Raw genomic sequence first — 17,958 nt, 5'->3', positions numbered from 1 at the left:
CACAACCGTAGTCAAACGGAACTCCATTCGACATCTGGTGAATCGAGTACAAATGGAAAAGTTTGCACGCTTCAGGAATCAGAGAATCTACATCTATCCCGCGAGCCACACCCGCACGAAGTCCACAGGCCCAGGAAATTTGCGACTTCGCGCAGATGACTTACTTCAACAACCCGACCAAGGAGCCACGATTCCGTTTCCTGGGCTCTTCCTCTACACAGCTGGTATGCCCGCTGTCATCCTGACAAACATCTGCACCGCCCTTGGTCAGGTAAATGGAGCGGCAGGGACTGCGGTAGGAGTGGTAGTTGATCCATCCGGTGAGTCCATAACTTATATATTGCAACATACTTAACGCTGCTGACATCTCCCTTAGCCGAATTCTTTGAGATAGATGACTTGTATATCATGTGCACCAAGCCTCCAGCCTGTATTTTGTTCAAGCACAATAAACCAAAGCAGGCCACCTTCGACGGCCTAGACCCGTCTGTCATGCCGGTCTTTCCTGTTGAGAGATCTATCACCCTGAAAGGGTACTCAGTACGAAGGAAACAAGTCCCAATGTGTCCGGCTTTCTGTCTCACAGACTACAAAGTCCAAGGATCAACTCTCACATCTGCCATTCTTGATCTCAAAGACGATCCGACCATCCGGGGCCTCGATCGTCACAGAAAGTTCTGCTCAACATACGTCCAGCTATCCAGGCTTCGGTCTTCCAAAGGCCTTCATCTTCTGCAGAAGCTTGACATGAAGGACCTGCAATTCGGACCCGATCCGCGATTGCTCATTGAAATGCAAAGGCTACAGGAACTGGAGAAACAAACGATGGCAGCATGGGAAGGAGATAAACGAAGTGAACTTCATGATGAATCCCAACCAAATGAGAGAACAGAATGAATTCCTTTCACATCCGTGTAACAAACCCAACCAATAATATCGCGCGCATTTCTTAGTCACCTTCCTGATCAGCTGGTACGCAGAACCTCTTGTGTATCTTCCAATCCTTCCTCTGATGCTCGGTTCCGCAGTAAGCTACCGTCTTGCATCGGGCACATCTCTTTCTGGCTACCGACTTCCCACACACTTTACAAGCCTTCGTTTCCGAACACATTTCATCTGAAAGTTGCTCTCTCAGCTTTCCCATGATACTGTCCATATCCACCTTTATCTGTGCTTCGCAGTCTGCTTTATCGCAGAGAGAATGGACCCACACCGAAAGAAACGGACCGTCTATATCTTGAATAATGGATATAGGTGTTTGTAGTATTTGTGTCGTGGCGGAACTGCAAGCCCCACACAGAGGACTTGATGCTGCTCGACACGCAGCTTCATGCTCGTTGAGAATCGGTAGTACTACACGCTTAAGCAGCACAGCATACTCGCAATCCCCCGTAATGACTCTGGAGTCGACTGGGACAAGACTTCGAGGAAGATGATGAGTGAAAGAGAGTGTGTGGAAAGTATTTTCACAATTGAATCCAACCCGAACTGGACAAAGTGACATGGTTAGACGACGAGGCTCAAGATTAAAGGTTTGGTTCTTGCCGTGCCGAGACAGATCGTGTTTATATAAGTGCTTCCCCGCCTGACAAGGGACGTCACCACGTGCTACATATATAAACTTTCTCGTATGCATTTCCTGCACTTCTACGGCCAATCACAATGTGACTCTATAGACTTTTATATCTCTACATACCATCTCGTCTTCTTATCCATATTTTACCGCTACTTTCACACCCCTCACTTCGTTTCAGGGCATCAGCGTGCGGGCAGCGCGCGTCACCAGTACAAAATTTTGGTGCGAAATTGGACTGAAATCGCGATGATTGGCTCCCCGAGCTTCGGTGTTATTGGACGGATGCTTTCAGTGCTATTGGACAAAGGCTTCTGCCGGAAACGACTCTAGTTTCCCGTTCTTTGTCCAATCTGCACCTCTGTTGGTGTTTTGTAGCTTTTCTGGTTTTGTTGCTCACTCCGACTCCAGTCGGAGCATTGGGTTTTCGCTGCGATTTTCGTTTTGGCGATGGCCTTTGCCGTACCATGAGCTCAATGAATCTTATCGGATTCGGCTGCGCTCTTCCGTAACTTTAAATATGCTAGGACCTATGTAGCTGGAGTTCCTCTCCTTGTTGGGCTTGTATCCTTGATGAGATGCGATGTTTAAGTTCTTGGCCCAGCATTGTTAACATCATCACTCTCTTGCAGTGAAGCTAATCTGGTCTTATTATTGGTGTTGTGACGATGCGCTCTGTAATTTTACTTTCTAGGGCCTTCTTTGCTCTCTGCGTAGGGTAAGATCCTTCCACGTGGCTTGAAAATAATATTGTAAGGTTTTCTATTTGACTGCATTGCTAGGCTTGTATGGATTTGATATCCTGGCACTCGATATCCTTAACACTTATATATATCCTATGTCTGTGACTGTGTTGAGTGTCACTTCTGTTCACTACCTTTCGGTTTTGCACTATCTCGGTCTTTATTCCCTCTCGGATTGTCGTCCTTATGCCATCTCAAGTTTACTCGCCGGCTATTCTTCACTTGAGGGACTTCATAAATAGTGTGGGACCAGACCCGTCTCGACCCGGCCAGGGCCTTGCTCTACAAATCGAGGCTTCCTTACATCTTCCGTTTCAAACGGATCTTTACTCGGACGATGTTGAGCTGACTGGGCTTCCGACTACCGTACATTTCTTTGCCTCACCCGGTAAATCTCAATCCTACGATCCCAACAAATTCATCTATGCTTGGGGCTCGTTCTTAACTTGTGTCGATCCGGAGGGTTCTTTACGTCTGATTTTAAACGCCCATGAAGTTGACTGGTGAGATACCGTACCATAAGTGCCACACTTGTTTTCTCGCCGCTGAAGATTTTCTTAGCCATCCTGGTGACTATTCGGATGCTCATGCATACAATATGCACTGCCCGGAGGCCGCTCTCCCCTCAGTTAGCTTACTCGGAGTAGTCCGAGGTGGAGGCGGGCAGTTGAATACCGGGTCTACTCTGTTGCATTATGACCTCGAGACTACGGTCTATGACATTTCCAGCAAGTCGTCTGTGAATTTTAAAGTTTGCATTTACTTCAGGAACGGAAAACGTTGGACCAATTTTCCCATTCTTGCTATGCAGTCCCGTATATTTATCGACGGACGCATTTTCGGCATCACGACTAACACGCCTCGGCTAGCAATTGGCGTGGATGATGTTTATTTTATTCCAAATCTCGCCAGCATTACAACACCACCGGTGACTCCTACCTCTTCTGCGGGAAAGCAAACGCAAGCAGATAGATGGAACACTCGTGCCAACTCATTGACTCCAATGAAGAGGTCTCGGATGCTAATGTCCGTCTCTGATTCCCAAGATCTAGGCGAAGGTCACCAGACTCCTCAAATTTCACTTACTTCAGCCACTATTTCTAGTGACGTACATGTTCCAATACAATCCGAGCACTCCAATGAGGCCTTCGGCAGGGATACGACTGTTGAGCACCTGACTTCGCCAGAAGACAAATTATCAGCGGACACGATTCTCAGTGGCTGTCAGCCTCAGAGGAGACGTAAATTCTCGAAGAACAATTTAACTTCATGATACTGAGGATGGCCGATGCCAGATATCAAAGGGTCTAGGTTAGTTTTTAGTTCTACATCATTTTCCTCCGTGGCCACGGTAAAAATTCACTTCCCATGCAAGCTTTTTTCAGTATATACTTATTGTTCAGTCTCGAACATAAAAATTACATTTTATCTCTTGATAGTCCCTTCCATTACATCGTAGCGGACGACGGATCGAATGATTCTGAAAGATTTCTCTATATTACGTATTTGGCCTGTATCCATAACCTTCTGTAGCAACATTCTCTTCGCTTACACCGGGACACCAGGCGTATCCCCATAGCTTTTTGTTTACTCCTTTCGGCTTTTATGCCACCATGGTTCGGCTCAAGTTAAGCCTATCGGGTTCGGATGCTGTCTTCCGCAACTTTAAACGTGCTATGGCCCACTCTCTCGCTAGGCCCGACGTCTTCGATTATTACCTCATGAAAGAAAGAAAAAAAAACCCTGCTTCGTTCTCTTGCCTCTACGTCACATGACCTCCTCTATTAAGGATCCTGTGCGTGCTACCTTCTCTTCTTTTTTTCCACTTCTATGCATTGACATGGTTAATTACGGTTTGGCTAACTTCTGTAACGACGGAAAGCTTCTTTCAAAAAAAGGCAGGAGGGCTTGTTAGGCTCTTCGTGTTCTTGTGCTATGTTACGATATTTAGGTTCTTCGGCCAAAATCATCGACATCATGACTGTCTTCTATTAATGAGTTATTCTTTTTAGGATGATTATCCCTCTCCATCCTTCCCTGTTCAGACTTCGGCTTGTACAGTATTCGTCTCGAGTTAATTCTCCATATCACCATATCCTGGTCCGTGTGTGATATAGTTCGGTTCGTTATGTTCCTTGATCCATTTCCGTCGTGTATCCCGATTCCTTCTATTCACCTATGCGACATGTTCGTCTTCGTCCAAAATAGTGATGGACGACGTTCACCCTTCAACTTCATCTCTCTTAGCAATGCCATCCCCCACTGCCCGACGTATCCGTTGCTCAGGTTGTGCCAGACCATGGTATTCCACCCAGTTCGAAACCTGCCATGATTGCCGCCTGAAGGCCTCCGCACGGGTGGTCAGAATCAGTTAGTTAACACCCCCTGTGAAAGAAAGTACAGACAGACTCTCGGTGGAGGATTGGCTTATGATTGAGGCACTCTTATAACCCAGCGTCGCTAATTTCTATTAATTAAACCTGGTTGTGCAGACACCTCTTGTTCTGGGCAATTCCAACTCCACGTCATTGCAACGAACATTACTTCCGAAAACTAAACAAAATGCTCCTGATGTCCCCGTTCTAAATAAGACCAATAATGACCAGCTATCAACCTAACAGCCGTTGCCATTCGATTACTGTCTAAATTCTCTACAGCCTCTGCGAAAAAAGATTAAGCCCTTGCCAAATTTAACAGAATATCCTCCTGATGTTCCGAAAAGACCTCTACGGCCGCTGGCACCTAAGATTGCCTACTCGTCAGGTTCTATCGCCAAGAACCAACCTCAATCGCCAAGTTCAACAACAGGGCGCCCTAATTCTCCAAAGGCATCTCTACGGCCACTAGCCCCTGCTCCCCCACGTGCGCTGCACGCCCCTAGCCCATTTATCATTGAAACTTCCTGCGACCAACCTGCGCAGCAACATCGAAAATGCCATAGGGAGCAAAACCAGACTGCCAGCCAACAATTCAGGCTATACCCGAAACTAATTAACCACACACCGACCAACCCAAAGAGAATACGATATCTTGCAGATCAAGCCTTGACCTTTTTGCAGCAAGAACTTAATAGGCGGGTAGAGGCGTCAAATTCGTTTCCCCACATGTATCTCTTGCACATATTCGTTCAGCCGTGGCCCGATATGAAGAAGCGATTGAAGCTGTTAGCAAAAGAGCCGTATGTGCCTCTTGCGGAAGACTCTTCGACGCCACAGATATCCATAGTGTTGTGAACGAGGATCCTAGACTACAACTCCTACGCGGCAAGCTTGATCCTTGTGGCCAACATCAGCACATCTGGAACTTATGTTCAACATGCCTGACTTCACTTTCTCAACAGACGATCCCTAAGTTTTCTGCCAGGAATCTTGTGAATGTAACATTCTGTCAACACTATCCCAGTGTTCTTGAAGATCTTACTCCAGTTGAGGAGTGTTTGATTGCAAAATGTCACCCTGTTGGTATTGTGCTCAAGCTACGCCCTGGAGGACACTCATCACCTGTGAGCTATCGTGCAATACGGGGTCATTTCATTGTAATGCCTCAGGACCCCGAACCGCTTCTGCATATTCTCCCGAGTCATGACTTAAGTTTGGATAACTTGATTAAGGTTCTCTGGGCGGGGAAACATCCTCCCGGTGATGCAGACCTGAGACCTTTCTTACTTGTACGGAAACACAAGGTGCTCGCTGCTCTCCAATATTTGGTTCAAAACAACAAGGTCTATCAAGATGTTGACATCAACCACCCTATGATAGACGACTGGACTGATGACTTCATTCCGCCTGAGTTGCGTGACAACCTTATTTATCTTGACGAGCCTGACTCGGGTGAGCGAGAGGGTTACGCGCTCAGTTTACGCACTGGCAACTACGAAAATGATCTTCAAGCTGCTCAAGATGGTGGTTTCGATGCTGGGGAAAGTGAGCCTCTAACCACGGGCTCTGTTTCGACTGACATCAATGGTGAACGTCGGAATCCTGACGAGCGACTTCTGAATACTTTACGGGAATTCGTCTCAAACGGCTTCCAGCCGGGGAATGAGCACACAGCCCAACAATGCAATATACAACATGGCACCTCATGTAATAAACGTAACGGAAGCAGAGACCCTCCATTCGGGCGTGGAATACCTACCCGTCGGGGTCCAAAAGAAAGGTTGCACCTCGGGGGCAGGGTGGGAGGTTTCGGAGGATAAAGGGCCAAGAAGATCAGGCCGGACGCCTAGGCCAAAGAGGAGAAGAACGGACGAGACATCTCAGGGGGAGATGACAGAGACAGAGGCGCACTAAAAAAAAGCATGTAAATAGCTTTAAAAAATTCAGTGGGGCGGGTTGTCACTGTTACAAGGGGGTTTACTAGGAAATTGAAACGTAGGTTTACCATTTTAAAAACGTTGCCTCAGTGCCTCAGGCCCTCCACTGCATCGGAACAAGCATGTTCCGTAATTACCTAATCGGGTAATTCGCCTGGGGAGGGCCTGAGCGCAATTGCACCGCTTTTGCTGTGGGTCTCAATTTCGTAACGTGTAAAACGCATAGTTTAGGTTCTAAATTCACAACAAAACGACGCGACCATCGAGACAATTTGTCCTGTTTCTCCGCCAAATTGCATTGCTATACCTTGAAATTTAACCCATCCTATCAACAATGCCTGTTAAATCAAATGCAGTATCTTTTATGCCTGAAGATCCTCCATCTGCTGAGAAATTACGCGACCTTCTGCACCGACTCCACGGATTCCAACCCCGTCCCGACCAGGTAGAGGCCATTAAAACCCTGGCCATCGATCAGAGAGACCTCATACTCATAGCTAGGACTGGCTGGGGGAAGTCAATGATATTCCAATCAGTTCCTGCACTTAGAACGGGCGGAATCGCCCTTCTGATCATGCCTTTAAACCTGCTAGAGGAGGACCAGGTGGGTTGAACAGCCAGCGTTGAAATTGATTAGCATGCTCCATACCCAGTTGGAGCTATCACAGGTGGTTCATGCAATCTGACATGTCCTAGGCAGCGTCAATCAAGAAAATATCTGGCTGTGTTCCATGTATTCTCAACAGCAAATCGAACAACGCTCATGTGCGCCAGCGGATAATGAATGGAGAATTCACGCACAGTAAGCTGCATCCAGCTGCCGTGGCACAACGACCCACTAACGGGAGGATTCTAGTTCTTTTGGGGCCTGAGATTGCTCTCTCAGATAAATTCGCGGAGCTGTTACGGCATAGGGAGTTTCATCAGCGCTTAGTCTTAGTTGCCATCGATGAACTGCACGTCGTTCAGCAGTGGGGTGGCGATTGGCGAAAACACTACTCTCGGATTGGCGTCCTTAGACATCGTATCGATAAAAGAGTGCCATGGTTTGGGACCTCTGCCACCCTTGACCCGACCATGCTTCAAGATGTCATACAATTGGCGGGTTTTCAGGACGAAGTCGAGGTAATGAAAACAACGATCGACCGACCAGATATCTCATTATCCATTCGTCGGATTGAGCACAGCATTGCTAGTTTCCATGATCTCAGTTTTCTCTTAGACGAAGCAGTGACTGCCCCAGGGCAGGTCAGCATGAGTCAAATCCCAAAGACGATCGTGTACATGGATTCAATCGCCCAGATCGAGGCCGCAGAGTTTCAAATGATCGAATGGCTCGTGAGGTTGGGTAGCCAGAGAGCCTTGGCAAGCGCCGCTATTCAAGCCTATCACTCTCAGTTGGCTGACTTCGACAAGCGCAGAATATCTGAGGATTTTTGCCGTCCCGACCGAGGCCAGGGCGGTCCCGCCATCCACCGCATCATACTAGCCACAGACGCAATGGGAATGGGAATCGACAACCCTGATATCCGCCGCGTCATACAATGGAAACAGCCCTCCTCAATGTGCACACTATTTCAGAGAGCAGGGAGAGCTGCAAGAGGAAGTGGATATATGGGTGACTTCCTTTGGTTGGTGGACTCCTGGTGCTTCGAACCGATGGAAAACCAAGCTGATGCATCCCGAAGAGCAAAATTGGAGAGGGTGCGCAGAGCACAACTCGATCCTGGCCTGCGGGAGTTGATAAACACGCGTGGCTGCATTAGAAAATGCGCTCTAAATTTCTTCGGGGAGTCAATGACGGATTGCCAACGACCTGGACCGCTGGCCTGCTGTACTGGTTGCAGTCAAGTTGACATCCTCCCTAGGCCTCGAAAGCAAGAGCAACAGCTCCGTAAATCGAAAGTCCCTAACTGGGCAAGACTAAGGGCTCGCACGGACTTGATTCAGTGGCGCAAGACAAGGGCAGCGCAGCTCTTCCATGCAAGCTTCTTCCAAGATGAGGACGCTCATGAGGCGCTAATGCCCACGCACTTGCTGGATAACCTGGCAAGAGACGGATACCACATCCATACAATTAATGATCTTCGAGACCGTATTGGGGGGAAGTGGATTTGGTTGGAGAGATTTGGAGGGGAGGTCGTCAAGACCATCAGGGCAGCTGGGGTTACCAAGGGGGTCGACATCAGAGCCATTGCAGCTGCTCGTGCAGCTAAAACAAGAGACGAGAGACAAGCCCTTCAACAGCTCGATGCAAACAGGGCATTCCGTCCGTATCGAGGTCAGCCACCGATTACGCCAAGTCAAAAAAGGCAAAAAAGGCAGATAGGATAGATTCATCCCGTGTCCTCCAACGCGAAGAAATCTACGGGTAGATCACCTGTGTGGGATTCCTCGAGCTCCTCGCTCTCCATGCCATACCCTCGGAGTTCTCTTGAATTAAACCTTTCCATTGTCTCACCAGCCAGTTTGGCAACACCTAGTCGCACAAGATCCGGAGCAACAAACTTGGTAGTTCGATCGTTTTTATATGCCAACGAACCTTGGCGGACCAGTCTCTCTGCCATGATAGTGAGATCATACGTTGCCGACTTCACCGTGTGCTCCGGGTTAACGTGTACGTTAAAAATGCGCTCGATCTCGGAGCGGAGTAGACGGAAGAACGATGAGTTAAGGGAGCAATACTCAAAGAGATAGTCGAGATGGATAGTGGATCCTCGTTTCGCCTTAAAAATCTCCTTCATATCCCCAATATGGAACTCCATCATCCGATCAGTTTCAAACCACGAGTCCTGATGGCCGCGCAAGTTAATGAGGCTATTCGCGAGAATGGCCCGTTGCAGCGCTGGAGTTGCAGATGTGGTCAATAGCTTTTGAAAGTACAGCATCTCATTGGCATACTTGCGTTGATTGGTCCCGGCGAACAGAACACAGGCTCGATCGACCGCTCTCCGTAGAAGACCAATGTCTGCGTATTTGATGGCGTACTTGAGCAACAGGTAGTTGAGTGTATGCTGCAGGAAAAGGCAGTGGTTCTGTAACTCTTGGCCCCCGCGGGTAGCCTGGTGGAAATATACCACACGGATGCGCTCGATTAGGGAGAGGAAATTCTCTGGGCTGTGTAGGCGTGTAATTCGATCAATATCCTCGTAAGATTTCCCTAGTCCGGTATTCGCGAGAAGTAACCAGTACACAGCGGCCACTCGGGCTTCGAAGCTGTGGATTACCAGCTCTTCCAATGCGAAGAAATCCGATTTTGCTTTGCTGATTTTCTTACGCCTCCAAAAGTTAGCGGCATCATGCAAGGTGGATGGATCGCCCCCAGTGCCTCCGTAATGGCACGTTGATATCATGTACAAATAATTCATCTTCAGGTGGAAGAGGCCAGCGACCGGTAGGACCCACTGGAGATTGTCATAAGGTCGAGAGGCACGTCGCCGAAGGCGCTTGCAGGATCGAATACGATCAACGGTTTTTTGATCACCATATACGAGGAAGAGCCGAGTGCGATAAAGCTCTGAGTCCTCGTCGATAGCGTACTGCTTCCGGAAAATATTGTCAAGTATCGATAGGTTTCCTTCATTTGTCGACTCGTCATGGAAAATGGGTCCAAGAGGGGAATGCTTCGTGATCCCAACGGGCAAGACGTCAAGTTTTGGCATGTTGGGAAATGCCGCCGTCGAAGGAGAAAATATTGCTTCAATTGCTTGAGGAAAGACCCCTTTCACAGCTTTAGCAATGAAAAACCGGACAATCTACCACGCTAGGTTAAAAGGGAATACTTACCATACGAGTCAATCATACCTGGCGCTGAATTTCGTCATCTGAATTGCCCGGTGCTAGGAGCACACTTTCCGGTTCCAGGCGGACATTTCGATCAAGCATGGTCTGCTTCAATCCTCCATCTGGCATTTCCCTTCCTTCAAAGACCTCCCCGGCGGTCACTGAGTGGAATGTACTGTTTCCTTCAACACGCTGCTCCCGGACGCCTTCCATTTGCTCAAAGTTATCGTAAACAGTAACAGAATTCTGAGACCTCCCAGCAGCAGTCACAGAAGCGATAGCTTCTCCAGAAAGAGACTTGATTACCCTCAGAATCGTACTATAGCTCACAGAGAGCCCATACTTCGCGAGCAGTTCGATGACTCGTCGCCGAACTCCATTGGCATGCAGGTGTATGGCAAGAAGAGTCTGCACGTTGCTGTGTCGATTGGATTGTGAATAACAGAGGATTGCGAGGATTATTATGTACCGAGACGAAAGCGAACTTATCTCGCTAGCACGCCGAGTTCCGCATGTTACACTATCCAACAATCCAATAAATCTCGGAGCATGCTCATGAGCCGTATCGAGGAGTCCATGTAGCGAATCAGCACTAGCAATGGAGACAGCGAACTCGCCAAAGCCGGTCTGTTTTCCGAGCTCAACAATTTCTCGTCGATACTCTGGCATGCCCCAATTCACTGAGTCGAGTAGCATCTTGCGCAATTCCAGTTCTGATGAACGAGGATGAGCGAGGCAGAGGTCAATTACCTCCCTGCCATATGCAGCTTTCATATACCCAGTTTGTCGCTGGCGGTTCTTTAGGTCATTTTGCTGGCACAGGGTTCTGATCAAGTCGGATAGGGACCAGTTGAGTTCAGTACGAAGGAATGCGAACGTCTTGTCCAACTTTTCTGCCGGACTGAGACGGCTGCGATACTGCCTAGGTGTTGTATGAACGGGGCTGTCAGAAGGTTGCGACATTGTTGGATGAAGGGGTTGTTGTTCAAAATACATTACGAAATTGAGACCCACAGCAAAAGCGGTGCAATTGCGCTCAGGCCCTCCCCAGGCGAATTACCCGATTAGGTAATTACGGAACATGCTTGTTCCGATGCAGTGGAGGGCCTGAGGCACTGAGGCAATTAAAAACGAGGTACATCTGGGAATCATGTGATGACCTAATAGGGGTTTAGCGTGGTGCACGAATTAACAAAGCCTACTTAATAGAGGATCTATGGATTGGAATCCAGCCCAACCCAGAGGCTCTAATGCTTCACCGTTTGGTCTAGGGTACAGTACAGATCCAGGGGAAAAGATCTCGTTCGCTTCTTTTCTTCTTTTTTCCCCAACTCGCGCGAGTCATGTACAGACGATCCGTTGCATCGCCAGCCAATGACGTGATTGCCAGGACTATTTCCATGCATGCTTACTTAGGTAGGAACTGCAATCGATACATGGCTTGGCAGACAAATACAGCTGACAAGGACCAAGACCCGACGGGTGACTATAGCCAGAATTAGAAAAGAATGGGTGTGGAGTCGGCCGAGGGCCCACCCCCACAAGACACAGCCGTACTCCGTACTCCGTATTTTGAATCCAAGTCTTCAGTGATGACTTGTAACGTACGTTCGATCGACAATGTGACTGATCTACCTATCCAAGTTACTTCCACTTCCACGGTCCTTGCCGTCTTGACTTTTATTTTGTACTTACTGGCTCTTTTGCTTGATTTCATCTACTTCTTTGCAGTTCATCCGCTGAAACTTTGGAGATATTATTTTAAATAATATTCTGACTGATGTCGAAACAATGAAATTTCAAATGAAGTCTAAAAATTACTAGTGCACTGATCCGGGGACGGTACGAGCCGTCGTCAACCGCGGGCAGTATTTAACAGATCTAATAGTAACCGGCTCTTACATTTTTTACAAAAATTACAGACCCTCCTAACGGAGGGTCCGCCACCCATATGAAAGGGATCACCCAAATGACAGATTTTTCCTACATTTTACTTTAACCTCAATTTACTACACCACCACATAGTAAATTAATTAATTTAATAAGAGATATAGATGAATTAGTCAACTTACTACTAGAATGCAAAAGCAATCTAATTTCCACTGCGTTTTTTGGCCCTTCCATGCTTCCTGATTTCGACCAATACCTTCTTCCACTTCCGCCTCGTTTTCTCTTGATCGGCTTTTTCGCTCAGTTTATATTCTTTTCGCTTTATTTCTTTGAGCTGGTTTGAATTCATGATGCCGGTAATCCGTACATGACGGCGAGATGCATCATACCGGGCGTGGCGAGCTCCCATGATAGCTTGTGTTCGATCGAATTCCCGCTGTCGCTGGAGAGCTAAAGTAGCCTGCGCCTCAGCACCTTTTGCAAGCTTTGCCAACCCCTCTTTGAAATGCCGAGTTGTAGGATCATATTGATTAAGCCGTAGGCTTATTCTTCTCACTTTTTCAGCGGTTTTTGGGGTGCTAAACTCAGTGTTTTGTGAGTTTATTGATGGTGTATTCGACCGGTATAGATTGTCATAGTATGGATCGTATGACTCTAATTCGTCGGTAATAAGCTTAGAATTAATAGGCCAAAGGCCTGTCAATTTAAATCCAAGCTTAATTGTATGCGGTTTGAAGGTTTTTCGACGAATTTCCCCTATGGAATGTAGGAATTCATCCTTTGAGAACTTGCGGCATCCAGTCATTGTTGCGGCCTCGACAGCCTCACTATGCCAGTGTTTATAAACACCAAACACTCCGACATCGAGAGGCTGTAATACATGACTAGTATGCGAGAGTAAAAAGAATAAAATGATATTATTCTTCTCACAAAATTGGACGAATTGACGCGTCATATGGGCTCCAAAACGGTCGCATAACACAAGCCTTTTTGCACCTAGTGTACGGCCAATAGTCGACTTATGGAATAGCTGAATCCACTGGAATGCTAAGGTATCATTGATATAGCCGGTGTCAGTGACAGCTAGATGCTCATCTTCCTTAATAGCATCAAACCAGCGTGCTAAGGCTTGCTTTGCACTTAGAATAATAAGCGGCGGGCAGGCAAAACCATCGGCAGAAACAGCCTCCAAAACAGTCACAGATTCTCGGTTTGTGATAGATCCATTGAATAGCTTCTTTTTTGGATGTCTAGTAATGATAAATTGATCACGTCCGACACCAATTTGAAAGCCAGTTTCATCAAAATTGTAGATGTCTTGCTGGCATATACCGTGCTCAGTCACCACTTGTTTATAGTCTTGAAACCACCTCTCAACAACAGATTTATCAAGTGCAGCACTTCTTTCAACATCAAGAGCCTTCCTCCGTCGTACATAGTACTCAGGATTACGTTTGAGAAAACGTTTTAGCCAGTGGTCGCCGATTTGAGGGGGCGGTTCGCTCTCGTCATGGTCTTCTTCGAGGATTGAATTGGCTGCAATAGCAATTTGACGGCGATTTATCGAGGCTCCGACCGTATCAAAGTAATTGATATATTCACATAAAGCCTGCTCTTGTATGGAATTAAGCCTCCGGCCATTGGGTTTTCTTTGAAAAAGCGATTTTCCACCTTTCCATCGCCGTCGGAGTCGACCTTCGGGGACCGCGAATTCTCGCGCAGTTTTTGCAATATTGGGTTTAGATTGCTCAGAGAGAGAGTCCATTGCTTTCTCAATCTGGATCTCTATTTCTTTATTGGTTTTAGGCATGGTGGGCTGCGTGGTGGAGGATCAATGTGAAAATGGTAAATTTAAAAAAAATCTGTCATTTGGGTGATCCCTTTCATATGGGTGGCGGACCCTCCGTTAGGAGGGTCTGTAATTTTTGTAAAAAATGTAAGGGCCGGTTAGTCCATCTTCTCAATCAATCAGTCAATCAAAGCTCTATTAACCTGTTGGAGCCTAACTAGTCGTCCATCTTCTCACTATAATACTACTAGATCAAGGAAAATATCTCACCCACTCCGAAGAATCGAAAATAAGCAAAATTATTCTAACCCCATTTTTCCCTATGTATATGCCCACCCAATGTGCCTTATATATGACGCCCCTTTCACATGACCTATTACCGATTCATAAACCATACTCATTCATCTCGAAGGCTGACAGAAAGCCCCTTTCAAGTGCGATAACACTCCCCTTTGCATCGTCTCCACCAAGTTGAGATTCGATGGTACTTGCTGATATGGTCGTTCAAGTTATCATCGCGGTTGCAAACCTTGTCGCAAAATGGACAAAAAAACGAACCCGGGTTGACATGAAGCCATCTGACGTGGCGCTCCAAAGACTCCTTTTCACTGAATGACGATGTACACTCCTCCCAGCGGCATTTGATCTTGCTGCACCTAGGACAGCGGATATGACGTTAGCACATGAACCAGATGATGAAAGATGGCATTGGGTATCTTACGCCTGGTTTGGCTGTGCCTGGTATTGCGGATCAATATGGTCCGTTTTCAGATGATTGATAAGCGATTCAAAGTTGGGGAACAAGCCGTGTTTGGGGCCACCCCAGTAACACGGCAGAGGGAATTGAGGGTCCCTGCAGTAAGAGTTAATAGGAGATGAATCACTTTCGTGTTAAAGATATGGTGTCAGGGAACTCACTGCGCGACGTGTTGCTCTGCCGGACTCCCGTAATAGATAGACTGTTCCTCTGACTGGGCGTAACCAGTGTTGCCTGGGGGTGCGTACACTTGCACAGGCGAAGATTGGATGGCAGCAACGAGGTCGGATTTGCCATGCATGGGACTGTGTCCGGTACCGAGAATGCTCATATTCAGGGGGTCGGCGGGGTTGTATCCCACAGATGGATTCCATTGGGAGGAATTGGGAATTGGAACTTGAGCCAAAGAATCCGATTGACACCAGTTCGAGTCGTACCATGGAGCGATAGCGGGTTGGTGATATGTGGAAGACTGATTCATGATGCTGCTGTTTGCAAAGTGACGCGTGGGCTCTAGATAAAGCCCTGCACAGGTACATGGGCGGTGGCCACGAAGAGCACAGAGCCGATTCCCGTCATGCAGGTTCGGGTCGACCCAGCTGTAGTTGTGTGACTGCGACATGGTAAGATGTATGTCACCAGCAATGCAGAGGGGAAGCGAAGTCGTGTAGAAAAGGCTGTCACTGATGTGGACTCGCAATTGTCCTCGGGGTTAACCCTCGTCTTTATAGGGGACTTGCCCATACTGCTGTTTCATGGCAAGATAAATCAAAGAAATTAAAAATAAAAATCACATCAAACACCCGGGATGATCATAATGGGGGTACCTGACGTTGTGCATTTCGAGCCAGGTAAGTTAGGTGATGCAAGAAAATCTGGAGATCCGTATCAAGATGTAATAGACGAATTGACAATACACGGAATTGACCACTTGACGGAACCGCAGCCGATCCCATAGTGGGACGAAAAATGCCCCTGGACCTTCGGGTTTGTTTCAGGTGGATATATGCTTCCCCAATTTTCACCAATCACGATAAAAATCGTCGACTCCCTCGACGACGAATCGATAAGGATCGCCACTTTAAAGGAGCCAAAATAAGTGGAGTCAGGAAGGGAAAGAAGCCGTACGAACCGAAAGAGGGATCTCTCAAAACGAGATCTCTTTTATTTTTATATTTTATTTGGAGAGTCGCGGGCTCTATTAGGATTAATTCTTCTTCTATAGTGTTAGACTTGAAGGAGATAACCCTCGTCGCTTGGTAGTAGTTGTATTCTAGGCCCATTTTTCTCCTTTGATACTCTATTGTACACATAAGTTGGTAGCGTTTTCAAAAAGTGATGTTGATAAGTTTATATTTTAATACATGTAGCTATAGACTTCCTTGACTCAAGTCTCTATATTCGAGCTTGGAGCTTTAAGAAGATAAAAATAAAAGTCACCACATTGTAAATACCCAAGATGGTTATTTTCCTGACGTCCGTACATTCCAGGCTGGCCAAGTTAGGGGATCGACTTTTCAACTCGACACCGGCAAGAGAGGACTCTCGGAGATTGTGGAGTAATTTTGCAAAGCACTTACACTCTACTATTCATCTAATAATACAACTACGATGGGGTTCCAATGAGGTTTCCCGTCTCCATGTATGGGAGTCATTGCTTACAATATAGAGATTAGCCAGTATTGGACGGATCCACCACGGTCGCGGACCGTTTCGCCCTTGAACGTGGCAAACCCCTTTTTTTTTTAAAAAAAAAAAAAAAAAAAAAAAAAAAAAAAGGAAAAGGGAAATACATTTTTTCAATATCGTAATTGTGACTAAGCACTCACCGACAGTCGGTCCCCTCCTGTCAGTGAGCCAATGCCTAAACACAAACCAATGCCTAAACACAAAAAATTCAACTATTCAATTTCAAACCTAATTTCCTCCCAACATATCATCTGGATCTACCCATTTAAATAGCTCACTATTTTCATCAATATAATCTCTCTCTCCTGATGCCTCTTCTTTTTCTTTGAGAGCTTGTTGGGCGCGATACCAATAGTCTCGAATTCTTGCATTTCCGATCTCACGACAGATCTCAACTCTGTTTTCGTTCGCAGCACGTCGATGAACTCTGATATTGCCCGCAATTGATGATAATGGGGATTTTGAAGCTCCTTTTATAATACGTCGTGATTTTTTAATCGGAATTCTGTGTTTTTGCATCCTTTTGATCGTTTGTTTTGCAAGGTTCAGATCTTGAAGCGCCTGTTTACCTCCACGAATAGCACGTTTTACATGCTTTTGGAGTTTTGAAACGTCTGGTTCATCATTTTCGAGGATTGTTTCGAGTTTATCCTCAATTTTTGACCATCTGTGAGGTGTATTTGGTGGTGAATTCGTCTGTGAACTTGGGATTTCGGCTTCGGGGGAGGGCGTATGACCATAAATTTCAATCACTGGTTCATCTTCCCACCCAGGATCAATTTGATCAGGAACAAGTTTTGGATCCCAAGGCCAAATGCCAGTATCCGCAAATGCTGATTTGATAGTTTGCGATTTGAATGTGTCTTTGCGGACTGTTTTGATCATTCGAAAAAAATGCCGTTTATCATTGACATCGCCACCCCAGCGTTCAATCTCATTGTTCTTCCGCCGAAAACGCTGTTTAAGAACTGAGAATGGTTTACCGTCAAGAGGTTGACATCGATGTGTCATTTTTGGAATAAACCAATAAGGAATGATGTTAAAACTTTGACAGATATGCTCGAATTCCGGGGTTCCATGAGAACCATGATTGTCCATAAGTAGAACTCTAGGTCTACCTTTGGTAACTCGCTTTTTCGTGACGAAATGGAAGTCCAATAGCCATTGAATTGCAGTTGTATCGTCTGTCCAGCCTTTAGAAGTTGGTTTAATAACCCGGTAATTGGCTATATTATCGTCGTCTTCGAACCAGTCTTCCATATGCTCAGAACCGCGAATCAAGAACCAAGGATGCATAACCCAGCCATCAGCTGAAATACATTCAATGCCAGTAATATTCTGACCAATTCCACCGGTTCCAATAGTCTCATTTTGGCGGGTAGACACGACATTTTCCTTTGTTCCAATGCCTAGTTGAAA

At 46.6% G+C, this 17,958-nt stretch overlaps 5 protein-coding genes across 5 annotated transcripts; 1 reads left to right on the top strand and 4 right to left on the bottom strand.

Moving 5' to 3' along the window:
- Nucleotides 1–6,965: 6,965 nt before the first annotated feature.
- On the top strand, nt 6,966–8,965 carry N7446_010862 (P-loop containing nucleoside triphosphate hydrolase protein; the record flags this gene model as incomplete). Its single annotated transcript, XM_058519605.1, has 3 exons — nt 6,966–7,235; nt 7,328–7,433; nt 7,488–8,965. The coding sequence occupies 3 exons, from the start codon at nt 6,966–6,968 to the stop codon at nt 8,963–8,965; spliced, it is 1,854 nt and encodes a 617-aa protein (XP_058368443.1).
- A 2-nt stretch (nt 8,966–8,967) lies between these two features.
- N7446_010861 (uncharacterized protein) lies at nt 8,968–10,293 on the bottom strand (the record flags this gene model as incomplete). The annotated part of the gene is made up of 1 exon (XM_058519604.1): nt 8,968–10,293. The coding sequence occupies one exon, from the start codon at nt 10,291–10,293 to the stop codon at nt 8,968–8,970; it is 1,326 nt and encodes a 441-aa protein (XP_058368442.1).
- A 136-nt stretch (nt 10,294–10,429) lies between these two features.
- On the bottom strand, nt 10,430–11,377 carry N7446_010860 (uncharacterized protein; the record flags this gene model as incomplete). The annotated part of the gene is made up of 1 exon (XM_058519603.1): nt 10,430–11,377. One exon carries the CDS (start codon nt 11,375–11,377, stop codon nt 10,430–10,432), a length of 948 nt encoding a protein of 315 aa, XP_058368441.1.
- Nucleotides 11,378–12,506: 1,129 nt separating this feature from the next.
- On the bottom strand, nt 12,507–14,114 carry N7446_010859 (transposase; the record flags this gene model as incomplete). The annotated part of the gene is made up of 1 exon (XM_058519602.1): nt 12,507–14,114. One exon carries the CDS (start codon nt 14,112–14,114, stop codon nt 12,507–12,509), a length of 1,608 nt encoding a protein of 535 aa, XP_058368440.1.
- A 696-nt stretch (nt 14,115–14,810) lies between these two features.
- N7446_010858 (uncharacterized protein) lies at nt 14,811–15,472 on the bottom strand (the record flags this gene model as incomplete). Its single annotated transcript, XM_058519601.1, has 2 exons — nt 14,811–14,946; nt 15,012–15,472. 2 exons carry the CDS (start codon nt 15,470–15,472, stop codon nt 14,811–14,813), a joined length of 597 nt encoding a protein of 198 aa, XP_058368439.1.
- Between the last annotated feature and the right edge of the window lie 2,486 nt (nt 15,473–17,958).

Source organism: Penicillium canescens (genome assembly GCF_028828765.1).
Source record: "Penicillium canescens strain IBT 15451 chromosome Unknown utg000007l_segment0_segment0, whole genome shotgun sequence".
In the NCBI taxonomy this organism is placed as follows: Eukaryota; Fungi; Ascomycota; class Eurotiomycetes; order Eurotiales; family Aspergillaceae; genus Penicillium; species Penicillium canescens.
The sequence above is the reverse complement of the archived record's forward strand: the minus strand, read 5'-3'. Positions and strand labels throughout refer to the sequence as shown.